The sequence below is a fragment of the Macrotis lagotis genome, chromosome 3, assembly GCF_037893015.1.
Source record: "Macrotis lagotis isolate mMagLag1 chromosome 3, bilby.v1.9.chrom.fasta, whole genome shotgun sequence".
NCBI lineage: Eukaryota > Metazoa > Chordata > Mammalia > Peramelemorphia > Peramelidae > Macrotis > Macrotis lagotis.
Genome location: NC_133660.1, coordinates 295,700,105 through 295,714,980, shown reverse-complemented (window position 1 = coordinate 295,714,980; position 14,876 = coordinate 295,700,105). Strand labels below are relative to the sequence as shown.

The 14,876-nt window shown below is 33.0% G+C and overlaps 1 protein-coding gene and 1 pseudogene across 1 annotated transcript; both read right to left on the bottom strand.

The window, feature by feature from the left end:
- Nucleotides 1-6,934: 6,934 nt before the first annotated feature.
- LOC141516792 (olfactory receptor 9G19-like) lies at nt 6,935-7,817 on the bottom strand (annotated as a pseudogene).
- A 5,199-nt stretch (nt 7,818-13,016) lies between these two features.
- Nucleotides 13,017-13,946, bottom strand: LOC141516791 (olfactory receptor 9G19-like). The gene has a single exon (XM_074227762.1). The coding sequence runs from the start codon at nt 13,944-13,946 to the stop codon at nt 13,017-13,019; it is 930 nt and encodes a 309-aa protein (XP_074083863.1).
- Nucleotides 13,947-14,876: the final 930 nt, after the last annotated feature.

Genomic DNA, 14,876 nt, shown 5'->3' with positions numbered 1-14,876 from the left:
GGAATCTCCCCCAGCCCAAGAATCTTGGGACAGTAGATTCCACAATGAGTAAGAAAAGTCAGAGAAAAGACATGTAGATAGAAAACTACTTTGAAGATAAGGATGAGCGTAGGAATACATGGAGTTTTCCTTATAATTATAAGCAGTATCTATCTAAACCTATCACCAAGCATTATATGCAATGATGATAATCTAGAAGCATTTCCAGTGAGATCAGGGGTAAAATAAGGATACCCATTATCACCACTATTATATAGTATTTTATTAGAAATGCTAGCTTGAGCAATTAGAAAAAAAATTGAAGTAATTAAAATAGGCAATGAGGAAACAAAACTTTCACTCTTTTCAGATGATATCATGGTATACTTAGAGAATCCTAGAAAATCAAGTAAAAACTACTTGAAACAATTAGCAGCTTTAGTTGCAGAGTATAAAAGAAATAATCACAAATCATAAGCATTTCTATATAGTACCCACAAAGTACAGCAACAACATACAAAAGGGAAAAGTTCATTTAAAGTCATTATAGACAACATAAATACTTGGAAATTTACCTCCTAAGACAAATATATGAAAACAATTGCAAAACAATTTTCACACACAAAAAAATCAAATCTAAATAATCAGACAAATGTTAATTGTTCATATGTAGGCTAAGCTAATATAATAAAAATGACAATTTGATCCAAATTAAATTACTTATTCAGTACCATATCAAACAAATGACCAAAAATTACTTTATTGCATTAAATAAATAAAAAATGACAAAATTCAGATTAAGGAATAAAAGTTCAAGAATACAAAAGGATTAATGAAAAAATCTAGAGATGACCTATCTGTACCAGATCTATAACTATATTATGAAGTGATAATCATCCAAGCTATCTGGTACAGGCAAAGAAATAAGGAAGTAGATCAGTGGGAAAAAAATAAGGTACAAAAGAAACTGTAGTAAATGCTTATGGTTATCTACTGTTTCACAAATTCAAAGATTTCAGCTTCTGGGATAAAAACTCACTCTTATTTAAGAACTAGTAGTAAAACTGGAAGATTGCATAGCACAATCTAGGCATAGACGAACATCTCACACTCTATAACAAGATAAGGTCAAAGTAAGTATGGGATTTAGACACAAAAGGTGATATTATAAGCTACTTAAAAGGCCAGATCTATAGAAAGGGTAGGAATTTATGACCAAAAAGAGATAGAGAACATTATAAAATATAAACTAAATAATTTTGATTACCTTAAATTAGAAAGATATTGCCCAAATAGAACCAATGCAACCAAGATAAAAAGGAATGCAGAAGGGAAACAATTTTGACTACTGTCTCTGATTAAGAAGTCATTTCTGAAATATATAGAGAACTGCATTAAATTTGTATGATTACATATGATTCCCTAATTGATAAATGGTCAAAGGATATGAACAAGCAGCTTTTAGATGAAGAAATTAAAGCTATTTGTAATCATATAAAGTGTTCTAAATCTTTATTGGTTACAGAAATGCAGATAAAAATACCTCTGAAGTACTAACAATCATCAGATTGTTCAAAATAACTATAAGGAAAAATGCTTAATGTTGGAGGGATGAGGGAAAACTTGGGTACTAATGGATTATTGGTGTAATTATGAATTTATCAAAGCTTCCTGGAGATCAGTTTGGAACTACACCCAAAAGAATAAAACTGAACATATCCCTTGATCAAAAAGTACCACTGCTAGGTCTGAAGCACAAAGAGATCATAAGAGAGGCAAAAAAAGACATGTAAAAAATATCTATAATACCTCTTTTTGCATTGGCAAATGATTGGAAATTGAGGGGATGCCTATCTATTGGGAAATGGCTGAACATATTGAGGTCTATGAATGTGATTGACTACTGTTGTTCTGTAAGAAATCATGAGAAGCCGGATATCAGAAAACTCTGGAAAGTCTTGCAGGATCTGATGATGAGTTAGGTGAACAGAACCAAAAGAATACTGTACACATTAACTTTAAACCTATGTGATGATGAACTATGATGGACTTGCTCTTCTCAACAATACATATTCAAAGGGAATTTTAAAGGTGATGAAAATAATCATCCATATCAAAAAGTAACCATGAAGTGTAAAGGTAGACCAAAGCTTACTAATTTCAAATTTTAAAAATTTTATGTCTATATATGTGTGTACATATAAACACAAACATGTAAGTGGCAAATAGAGCATTTGTAAGAGAGAAATAGAGCATATTATAAACTGCAAAATGAGTGATTTTGACTATATTAAATTTAAAAAATTGCACTAATAAAATCAATGCAGCCAAAATTAGAAGAAAAGCAGAAAATTGGGAAACAATTTTCACAATCAGGAGTTCTGATAACTTTCAAATTTATGAAGTTACAGTCTTTCCCCAGTTGATAAATGGTGAAAGGATATGAACAGACAGTTTTCAAATAAAGAAATTAAAGTTTTATATATAAGTATATGAAAAAGTAATCCAGATCACTATTAGAGAAAGGCAAATTGAAACAATGAAGAGGTATCACCTCACATCTATTACATTAGCCTAGATGCGAAAAAGAGAAAATGAGCAACATTGGAGAGGTTGTGGGAAGATTGGGACATTAATACATTGCTAATGGAGTTGTGAATGTATCCAACCTTTCTGGAGAGCAATATGGAACTATACCTAAAGAGCAATAAAACTTTTCATACCCTTTGACCCAACAATCCCAATTCTAGGATTATAACCAGAAGAAATTGTTTAAAATGGAAAAAGTCTTACATGTTCCAAAATATTCATAGCAGCTCTTTTTGTAGTGGCAAAGATTGGAAATTGAAGGGATGCCTATCAATTGGGGAATGGCTAAACAATTTGGTACATGAATACTATGAAATATTATTGTTCTATAAGAAATAATAAATGGTCAGACTCTAGAGAAACATGGAATGACTTATGGGATCTGATGCTAACCAAAGGGTGTAGAACCAAGAGAAAAATTTATACATCAACATTATGAGAAGAACAACTTTGTTGGAAGCAACTCCTATCGGCAGTCCAGAGAATTAAGACAACCTTATTTGACAGATTATGGACTATATTCTCCCCAATTAAAGGGAAAAAAAAAACAAAACACACAGAAAAGAAAAAAAACCTACCAAATCTGATGAATACTTTATAAAAATTATTTCTTACGTATCTCTTTCCCTTAATCCTAATTTCTCATGCCAAAATTTACTAATTGAAAATATATTTAACAAAATATATACGTAAAATGCTAACCTGACTATTCCTTGCTGAGAGGAAAGGGTGGGAAGGGAGAATGGAAGTAACCTGTAATTTGGAAATATACATGTACAAATATATGAAAAATAATTAAATGAATGAATGAATGAACGAACGAATAAATAAATAAATAAATAAATAGAAAAGGAAAAAAAGAGAATTAGAGTCTGATTGAATTCCTGTAAAATTTGGACTTTGCATTGGATTTTAATTGAAGCAATAAAAATCAAAAAGTAGTATATGGAAGAGAGAGGTAATTATTATAGAACCAACAAGTTTCCAGAAATTATGCTAGACATTGTATAGAGAGTATTTCAATTAATCCTCAAAATATCCCTAAGTGAGTGTTATTATATTCTCCAAGCTGGTAATATAAATACTACAATGATTTGAATTTTACAATTCAGAAACCCGAGGCAGAACATCTTAAAGTAATTTGTTATGTATATATAGTGATACAGTTACTGTCTGTGACTGAATTTGACTCAGATATTCCTAACGCTGAGCTCAGTGCTTTATCCACTGTAACATGTTGCTGCTCTCTTCTGGTTGAAAGTAGAATTACTCTATTACTCTCTGGAGTACACCAAGTAAATACTGGAAAGTCACTTGCCATTTATCATTGTTCAACTCTGGATTGGACTAGCTTTCTTCTGAAATTGTTCCCTGTTCTAGTATCCAATGCTGGGACTGAAGCAAAGGAACAATGAACAAGGCTAGTTCATATTTTTCTGTATTTCCAGAAACTTTTTGATTTTATGGTTCAGGTCTTCATTACACTGGCCCATATAACAACTATTTCATAACTGAAAATTGTCTTTCTGGAGATGAGTCTCATCACACTAAAGAAAGTTTGATCTCTGGAAAATAGATATTCATTATGGAAAAAATTACTTAGTCTTTCTGACTTGTTCATTCTTTCCACAGACTGTTCAAAAGTTATACATTTGGGGTGGCTAGGTGGTACAGTGGATAGAGCAGTGGCCTTGGAGTCAGGAGTACCTGGGTTCAAATCCGCCCTCAGACGCTTAATAATTACCTAGCCATGTGGCCTTGGACAAGCCACTTAGCCCCATTGCCTTGAAAAATCTAAAAAAAAGTTGTACAACTGCCAAAAGCCCACGTAACTTACAAAATATGAAGAAATATTTGGCTAGGATAATGATGGAGTATATTATTATTATTTAGGTAACTCTATAAAAGGTTACGTGGGTCTCATACCAAGGGTAAATATTTGGGATTTCGAAGAGTAAAATGAACTGTCATTCAGAAGGTTTTATCCACATTTCTGGAAGTTCCAGTTATCTTTGATCTTAAAATTCAATGGACTGGTATAAACACAAAGGAAGAAGAGGCCAGGGGATTTCATAAATTCAGCCAAAGATGCTAGGAGTTATGGTCATTCATCTGTGATTCTGTAATTCTGAGCTTATCAAGTAGCTTTAATAAATGTTACCATGAATAAATTTATGCCCTTATTCCTGATTATATTGGACTTGGTTGCTAAATATTACAAAATAAAGTGAACAATTAATAAGAAATAAATATGTAAGAACCTATTCCTAGAAGGTAACAATTAGCTCATTTAAAGTAAAATGTAATAAGACATCACAAGTACTCTGGCCACCTTAATGACACAGACTCTTAGTTAAATTTATATAAAATGAAGGTGAAAATTTTATGGCTCTCAAATATTTCTGAAATTACACATGGGAACAAACTAAAATTTCCATTTATTTAAAAATTATTTATAAATAAATTCTACATTTGACAGCTAGGGGGCACAGTGAATAGAATTCTGGGACTAGAGTGAAGTACACTCTTCATGATTTCAATCTGGTCTCAGCTACTTGTCAGCCAAGTGACCCTGGTCAAGTGTCTTGACACTGCTTCCGTTTCCTCATCTATAAAATGAGCCAGAGAAGGAAATGGCAAGTCACTGCGGTATCTTGGCCAGGAAAACCCTTAAAGGAGACTTTGAAAGTCAGGAAAAACTGAAAAGCAATCTAACAATTGCATTTTTTTCATATAAAAAGATCAAAGAGAAAAATAAAAAAAGGATACACATCTGGGACCAGAGAAAATTGATCAGTATTGAAAGAACAAATGAAATAATTTTTTCATCAGTTTAAACAGGTTCGAAATAACTTGTGGAAACTCTTGACCCTTCAAGAATACATCTTTGAGGAAAAATATCACAGAAATATTTGAAAATGCACAACTCCTGAGCATCATTGTAGTTGATAGTTTTCAGTTTCTCACAATTAATAACTTATATTTATTCTTTGTCAGTAGGGTCTCAACAGTACTAAGGAGTGTGGTTTTTGGCTTGTTTGCATCGGAAAACACATTGGACTTGAAGTTAAAAAGCTCAGATAAAAGACCTGAAGCCAAAAAAAAATCTCAAACCTGAATCTTATTAACTCACTGACAACAAATCACATTTTTAACTAAGATCTAGTTATCTCATTTGAATACTGGAGTAATGATATTTATATTACCTAAATTACAATGTCATTGGAAGGTAAATATTTTACAGACTTTGAAAGTCATGGACATACATACATATATTTCATGCATATGTACATAAATATATTTGCACACATGTATAATATGATATTGTTTCTTCATTTTCAAAGAAGAGCATAAGATCAGGGAAGTGATGCCATGAGGAGTATATGATTACATTTGAGTCACATTTTCTCCTACGGAACCATCTGGGTCCAGTGGCCAGATAGGAATCAGGACGACTGGAGATGGTCCTGTATGAGAGGCAATGTGGCTATATGAATTGTCCAAAATCACATAGTCAATAAATGTCAACTGTCTGAGGCTGGATTTGAATTCAGGTTCTCCTGACTTCAGAATCAGTGTGCCACCTAGCTGTATACACATTTATTGTTGTGACTACATAAAGAATTTGTCACAACTATAGTAAAGTAACAACTCTTCATGAATTTATTGTACTGATTCCCATCAAAACCATTCTTTGACTCAGTAGATAATTTGTTAGGAGTTGCCTTGTAGTCTTATAAATATATGATATATTATTTGGGATAGTTGGAAGGATGATATAGTGTTGTGGGTGATGGGCTTTGATCAAGGAAGATATGGGTCCAAATTCAATATTTGATACTAAATACAGTATCTGTCTGACAATGGGGCAGCTCACTTTATCTCTAGATTTCCTGAAGAAACTTCCTCAGATCCATCTACTGATATATGGGGATGAAATTAAGATGTCAGTAGAAATATAAAACAAACTAAAAAAAACATTTAGTGATCAAAGATATTGATCAAAGGGCATTATGAGAATAGTACTTAGAAATCTAGGAGGAATTTCAGCATTTCATTCATTTTAATAGCTAACTGTTTTCAAGGAACCCTTACTATCCAATATGATTATAATTCCTGTAAAATTACATGGACATAGACAAATAAGTATACTTCTCAAGGAATTTTACATGTGTGGCACTAATTTGTAAAATGATGCTTTTGTCTAGTCACTAATCTAATTTCATTTTCAGTTATACACAAGACTTATTTTTATAAACTGAATTTGTGATAAGTAGTCAATAATGCCATTAATTACAGATTGATTTAATTTTTTTAAGGTAACAAATCACCAAGAGTTACAGATGACAGAAAAGTTGTCTCAAAATTAGGAAAGTGACATTTGGAAGAGTTTTTTCAGGACTTCTTCCACATTTTTTCCCTCAGACTGTAGATCACAGGATTCAATACAGGAAAGACCACAGTATAAAATGAGTAGATAATTTTGTCACGCTCTAGAGAATATCTGGAACTTAGGCAAGAATAAATGTAGAGAACAGAGCCATAATACGAGGTGACAGAGATCGAATAGGAAGAACAAGTAGAGAAGGCTTTGAGTCGGCCCTGGATAGAATGAATCCTCAAGATGGCAAAAATGATGAAGAGATATGAGGCTAGGATGAAGACACTCAATGTTATGATATTAGAAGTAAAGAGGAAATAGAGAAAAAGATGGTAATTATCTTTGATATCCCATGTCAGCATTACAAAGGGTGGTAGATCACAGAAGAAATCATCAATGGCACTACCCCCACAGAAAGGCATGGTGAATGTTTCATGTGTAATGATGGCACCTTTAGTGAATAAGACTTACACAGATCTTTGGGGGCATGATCTGTGCATAAAGCAATGGTTTAAAGATGGTCATGTAGTGATCATAAGCCATGGCAGCCAACAGGAAGCATTCACTATATGCCAGTGTACTTGAGAAGAACTGAGCCACACACCCAGCAAAGGAGATGCTCTTTTCCACAGAAATATATCACCTTGATTTGGCGGATATAAACAGTGATCCAGAAAAGACAGGTTTCTCAATGAAGAAATATACGGGGATGGGCAATCAAGAATCTATACAAATTTAGACTATCATAGTAATGTTCCCTACCACTATCTCCATGAGAAAAAAACAAAAAGAGCACCTGATGTATCACAGAATCCTAGGTGAAACCTAATAGGATGAACTCAGTCACAGTGTTATTAAACTTTTCCATTATTTCAACTCATTCTGTCTTTCTTTGATGAGAAGATTATTCATTTCAGAAGTGCAATGACTTTTAGTCCTTGGAAAAATGGAAGAAAATCAATATAAATCACTGGAGAACACTACATCAGCATGTTAATAAACAGTTTTTATTTTCCCTCTATAAGCCAACAAAATTAATTTTTTTTATTTATTCATTCAAAAAATTTGGTGAGTACCAACTATGTCCTGAAATTTCAAAGACTTTGGGGATACATAAACAAGAGAAAAACTGCCATTGATTTCAAGAAACTTAAATGCTAATGTCTGCCATGAAATTTGCAATCATCATATAAATAAAAAACTGGTAAAATTAAGTATTCCCTTTGAGCTGGGTAATTTATATATAGCCATGAGAATACAATGATCTAAGTGGAAAAGTCTTCAACATTTGGAATAGGTAACCTATCTAGATGTGACATAGATGATAGAGGACAGATACATAGATAGATAGATAAGAATATTTTATACAAAACATAAGGAAATTTGAGGGATCACATAGGAACTCGAGAGCCTGTGTAAGTTTTCATTGTTTTGAGTTTTGAAGAAAATTTTTTTTTTTTGTGGGACAGAGAAGTAAAAACTATGAAGTGGCATTCCATGCAAAGGTAGGTGAAGCAATTTCAGTTGAGATACAATAATTAGGGTGACATGGCAGGATAGAAATATATAGCAAGCTTGTCAAGTAGTTTAAAAATCTGTTTAAAAGGCTCTCAATGAAAATAAGAGAAGCATAGATCAGAGTTTATACAGATGTCCTGAAGTTAGATTGTTCTGGTTTTTTAAGTCGGAATGTGAAATAGTAGGACCTACCAAGTCAAACCACTTCAACAAGGTAACATAATGAGCACTATCCAAAATACTGGGAATAGAGGCAAGGTAAAATGGCAGTCACCTCATCCATGTTTGCATCCATGTCATAGTTAAGGGGATATACTTCTAGAAACAATTAGAATTAGATGATATGAATATAAATGTTTACAAATATATTACATATGTGTATGTAATATTTTATATTATACACACACACACACACACACACACACATATGTGTGTGTGTATGAATTACAGATAATCAACAAAGGACCAAAAAAAGACTTGAAGCACATATGCCAGTTTAGAGTCCTCAGAACACAATCTAGGTGAGATGTAGAAAAAAATTTGAATAAAGATTGATGTCAAATCAGTGGAGAGAATCTCATAAATTTATAACAATAATAGCAACAATAATAGAATTTATATAAAGTATTGTACATGTGTTATCTCATTTGATTTTCACAATAACAGTGTGTTGTAGGTTTTATTCTTATTCTCCTTATGTAGCCAAGGAAATAGAGCCTAAGTAGTATTAAGGAACTTTCTTAGGTCACACAGCTATTAAATGTCTGATGCAGGCTTTGGACTCAACCCTTTTTAATTTAAAATCTAGCATTCTGTCTATTCCACCAAGATTTGAAAAATATTTCAGAGATAGAAAAGTTAATATTTGTCAACAGAATAGTTATGCAGTGACAGAGAAAACATAGAGAAGGATTTTGATTGTATTCTGGAAAATGTCTATTCCTTCAATGCATTTCATACTTTAGAATTATTTGGAGTTGATTCTGGCCTATAGAAATTTATTTATGGTGCTAACTATATCTAGTAAATTCCATTAAGTTGTAAAGGCTTCAAGTACATAAATAGAACTTTGCTATCTCTTATACTTTATGTTTCTTCTTTAAGGATAAGATTTCTCTCTCATCACATTCAACTGAGATCAATGTATACCATGAAAACAATATAAAGACTAACAGACTGCCTTCTATGGGGGGGGGGGCGGGAAGCAAGAATGGGGGGAAATTGTAAAACTCAAAATAAATAAAATCTTTCTTAAAAACAATAACAAAGAAAAATATCACACACAAATATACATATGCATACATATATACATTAAGGACTCTTGCTCTATATTAAAGGCGACATATCATCTTATGAAGGAAAGTCATACCCTTGTGTTTAGCAATCTAATGCAGAGGTTCTTAACTATGTGTCATAGATTCCCAAGAGACTCAAGAATAGATTTCAGGGAGTACATGAATTTGCTGGAGAAAATCACATTCTGTTTCAAAATAAATACTTTTTTTATAATTATATGTATTTTATTTAATGCATTTAGTATAAACATTATTTTTGAGAAAAGATCTATAAGCTTCTTCTGCTTGCCAAAAAGTATCAATATACATGTCCATATCAAATTAAACCTAGGATCCTTAGATGATACACATGGAGTCTCCCTTTGGATCTGCCTTCAAATTCTTTTCAGCTTGTTAGCATCTTCCAGACTCTGTTCCTCATGGGAATCAAGAGTCTCCCCATGCCCTGAACAGTCTGAGAATGTGGACTTTGATCATGATATGAACAGTATAATCCTCCTATAAGTTATAGAAATGCAAAAATATCAATCATCTAATTGTTTTAGAAAGTCTCACTTTTTTTCTGGGAGCATTTTATCATATTAGCTATAATAATAGTTGTTTCTCAGTCATTTTCATCATGTCTGACTCTTTGTAATCCCATTTAGGGTTTTCTTGGCAAGCATAATGAAATGGTTGCCGTATTCTTTTACAATTCATTTTACAGATGAGAAAAATAGCAGTGACCAGGAATAAAATACTTGGGATGTGTCGAACATCATATCTGAACTCAGGACTTTTGACTCCAAAGGGAAAATTTGAATTTAGATCTTTACTCCAGATTGAAAAGCCTATTTAGGTGATTACTGAATTGATATGTTCAAGTGCTTAGGAGTTTTTTTTTTCCCTTGTGAAATTATTTTTTGAAAAACTCAAATTTTAAAATACTTACTTTGATTAAATCCCCATCTTGAACTCTCAATGGCAATGATTTCATTTATTCTTCAATATATGAGGCATTCAATATTGATCTGATTTTCTATTAAAACAATATCTGGGTAGAGTATATACATACATATATATATATGCATATATATATATATATATATATATATATATATACATATATGAATAAAATCCTATGCTAAAATACCTTCTATGTTTCTAAAAAGTAGAGCTTATTTATGTCTAGACTTTTCATCCTTAGAAAAATCAAGATCAGGATCTATTGTGAGACTCCAACTCTTTTGAAGAGAGAAAAAAATAAGCAGACTCTTCTATAGGAAGACTGAGGAAGACTGGAGAAAAACCACAATTCTTGGTGATATTGATTTCATGGTAAAACCAGTCTCCAAAAAGAATGTCACACATTGGATTGGCTATTCCCCTTATTTGAGGATTCTTAGCATATGAAATTGTTTATGATCCTGACTGTGGGAAAAATGCTATTGTCTATTTAGATCTTAAATCTAATAAATGGTATAATGATATTTAAAGTGACATGTCATTTGTTAATAGATTCTCAAAAGCTATCAGGACTCAGAAAAGTAAGTAAAACAAGGAGATTCTTTGAATGTCCAAGTATAGTTCTATCAATCATTAGCAAATGAGCAGATTAAACAGATCTGTTTTAAAAGCTGTAAATATAACACAGAAAGACTTTGGGGCTATGCTAAAAGTTCAAACTCAGGTTAGTAGATTATTCAGATTAGTAGCTTGGATCCTTGGACATAGGTTATGGTTCTAGGATAAATAAAAGACTAGGATTCTAGTACTTTCAAAATGATCCTCCAATCTGATATACTTTCTTTTATATCATTCAGCCGATTATCTTATTTTGATATCAGATAATATGTGATTAATTTCCCCATTGTCAATTCAATTAATACCAATTAACTTCTATAAAATGGTATTTAATGAGATTATATGAAAGACTAAGGCAGAAAAATACTGTTCCACCCCAAAACAGGGCAAATTCCTTCTCTTTACCTCAAATAGGTAGATGGACACTACCAAAGGGTATTGAACACAAACTTTAAGTGGTTATAATAAAATATTTGCACCCCCCCAATAAAAACTATTTTTGACCATGCTAGGCCCTGGGGAGTTTAGACTCAAACTTAAAATGGTAATTACAAAACATCCCTTTCAATAAATTCTCTTTTGAATATGAAATAGCAGATAGGAATTCACTCCATTGCTTGCAGGTTATTAAGGGTCAGCAGTTAAGACAATTTATTGATAGAAATGGCTAAGCAACTTATTCCATGGACTCTGTTGCTCTACATACTGCCAATTTGGCTTTGCTCTTCCATTATGGGTATTTCTTAGATCATAAAGTAGTTCTATTCCCAAATCTCATTTTCCTAGCATTAGGAAAGAACACACAAAATAGAAAATGAGAGGGGAAATGTACTCAGTGAACATGACATTCAAATGGGGAAGAGGCTTCCTTAACAGTAGGCTCATGATTCTCCTTCCACCTCACTCAAGTTTTCTATGGAGAAACAGAGAAAGTTTATTCATTTATTCCTTTTGTAGACATAGTTCCCATTCAGTAGGCAATTTAAATTATTCTCATCTTCATGAAATATGCCAAAAAGTCTCAATCATAAAATACTCCTCCCTCCAAACTTTCAGTCAGGGAAGAGAATGTCCATCACCAGAGGTTGATAGAATAAGTCTCCATTTAGATTGCCAACTGCTGATTGCATGATAAAAGGCTGAGCATCCATTAGCTAATCTCCAATGACCTAAGAATAACAAATCATAAACTCATCCAAATAAAAATGAAGGAAGTACAAATGAGTTATTGAGTTTTGTTAATATTAATAATCAGCACTCCAATGAATGATCATCTTCTCTCTATGAGTTCCAATCCATTCACGATGTTCATGTCTGTTCTATAATCAAGAAAATCTCATGGAACTCATTTTCACAAATTGTCAGAAACAGGATTTGAACACAGATCTCCCTCCATATAAACAGAGCAAAAGAGTCACTATAACTAACACCACCTCTTCTATCAATTAAACAGCTAAAAACTTTTGGTTCTATGCCAACTTGTTTTTTCAAATATTAATCCAATTGATCCAATTCACCCAAATTATTCCAATTAAAATCTCCCAGCTCTTATTATAATATTGTATACTTAGAAAAATGGGAGGCATATTCTAGATCACTAAAAAACATTAGACAGAATTCTGAGTATCAGATAGCAGTCTCATCAAATATCTGTGTATTTTTTGAGAAAAAAAACCATATTTTCCTTATTCTTAGGAAGTTGCTATTTTGCAGAATCTTTTCAGGGCCTCTTTTACATCCTTATTTCTCAGGCTGTAGATCATGGGGTTCAGCATGGGGAAGAACACAGTATAAAATGTGGAGACAATTTTATCCCGCTCGAGGGAATAGCTGGAACTTGGACGAGAATAAATATAGAGAATAGAACCATAGTATAAGGTAACAGAAATCAAGTGAGAGGAACAGGTAGAAAAAGCTTTGACTTGGCCCTGGGTAGAGCGAATCCTCAATATGGCAGCAATGATGAAGAGGTAAGAGGCCAAGATTAGAGAAGTAGGAATGATAACACCGGAAGCCATGAGGAAATAGAGCACCTCCTGATAACTGGCCTTCACATTACAGGCCAGCTTGACCAAAGGTGGGACATCACAGAAGAAGTCATCAATGATATTATCTCCACAGAAATTCAGAGTGAATGTGTTGCTAGTAAGTATGATAGAATTCACAAAACCACCAATGTAGGAAATGCCAACAAGACATACACATAACCATCTAGACATGGCCTGAGCATAGAGCAGTGGGTTGGAGATGGCTATGTAGCGATCATAAGCCATGGCAGCCAACAGGTAGCATTCACTATAACCTAGTCCAGCTGAAAAAAAGAATTGGGCCACACATCCACTAAAGGAGATGCTCTTGTCCTCAGAGACACAGGTTATCATGATTTTAGGGGTATAGACAGTGGAATACCAGAGATCCAGAAAAGATAGGTTTCCAATGAAGAAATACATGGGGGTATGCAGCCGAGTGTCTGTACAGGTCAATACTATCAAAGTGATATTCCCCATCACTGTCATAAAATACACAATGAAGAAAAGTACAAAGAGTATCAGCTGTATCCCAGGATCCTGGCTGAAACCTAGCAGGATGAATTCAGTTACAGTATGGTTGACTTTTCCCATGCCTGCAGAGGATTTCAGAAGTAGCTCAGAAGCCCCATTGCCTGAACCTAAACAAAGCAATGAGAAATAAACATTGAATTATTGGATGAACCGGCTTTAAGCATAGGCTATGTTGCTGACTTCATGAATGCTATTCATAACTCCAAATGGGCTGACCATATGCCAGTCAGAAGGATAAAGGATATTTCAACCACATTTATCTTCAACTATTGTTTATCAAACTAATGAGAGTTGTCATAGGAAATATTGGAAAAAATTGTCCATGACAAAAAAATAGAAGTATTGGATAGAGCATTATTTTAAATTATATATAATTACACTATTGAGCCACAAGGCTATTCTTTCTTACTTTTAATGAGATTCCATTAATTAACTTTCTTTAAATTTTGTGTAACAAGAAATTCTGGAGCCATTGTGATATTGCTATCCAATCTTTTTATTTTTCAGATAAATAACATGGGACTCAGGGAGTAGAGGTCATCTTACTCCACATTTAGTTCACTTTCCACCACAACAAAATGCCTCATTTCTTTCAGTCTCTTGTTGTATTAGTATGAAAAATGTGTATTTTTGTAAACATCAAGAAAAGCAAAATCTCAGAAGCTGAGAGTTGAAAAGGCTTTCTTAAGGCATCATCAATGCAATTCAAGACCGAATGAAATGTTCACTGCCACAAAACAAAGAAGTGATTATCTAGCCTTTGTTTGATGGCTTTCAGTCTCAAATAAATTAATTTAATAATTTTAATCAGAGTACACATTCTGAGTTTTGTTTAGGAATAAAATGAATGAGGTAAGTGGCAAAGAACTCTTATTTTGTGTCCTATAATATGGAATTGTAGCTCATTCCAATTCCCCCCCACTCCACTAAATGAGAATAATTCAAATAAGTGAAATCTTACTGTATCAGCAGCAGCATCATTGTCATCAT

Bases quoted from the DNA above. Each gene is read 5' to 3' on its own strand.
- LOC141516791 (XM_074227762.1), bottom strand. From the start codon at position 13,946: ATGGGAAAAGTCAACCATACTGTAACTGAATTCATCCTGCTAGGTTTC.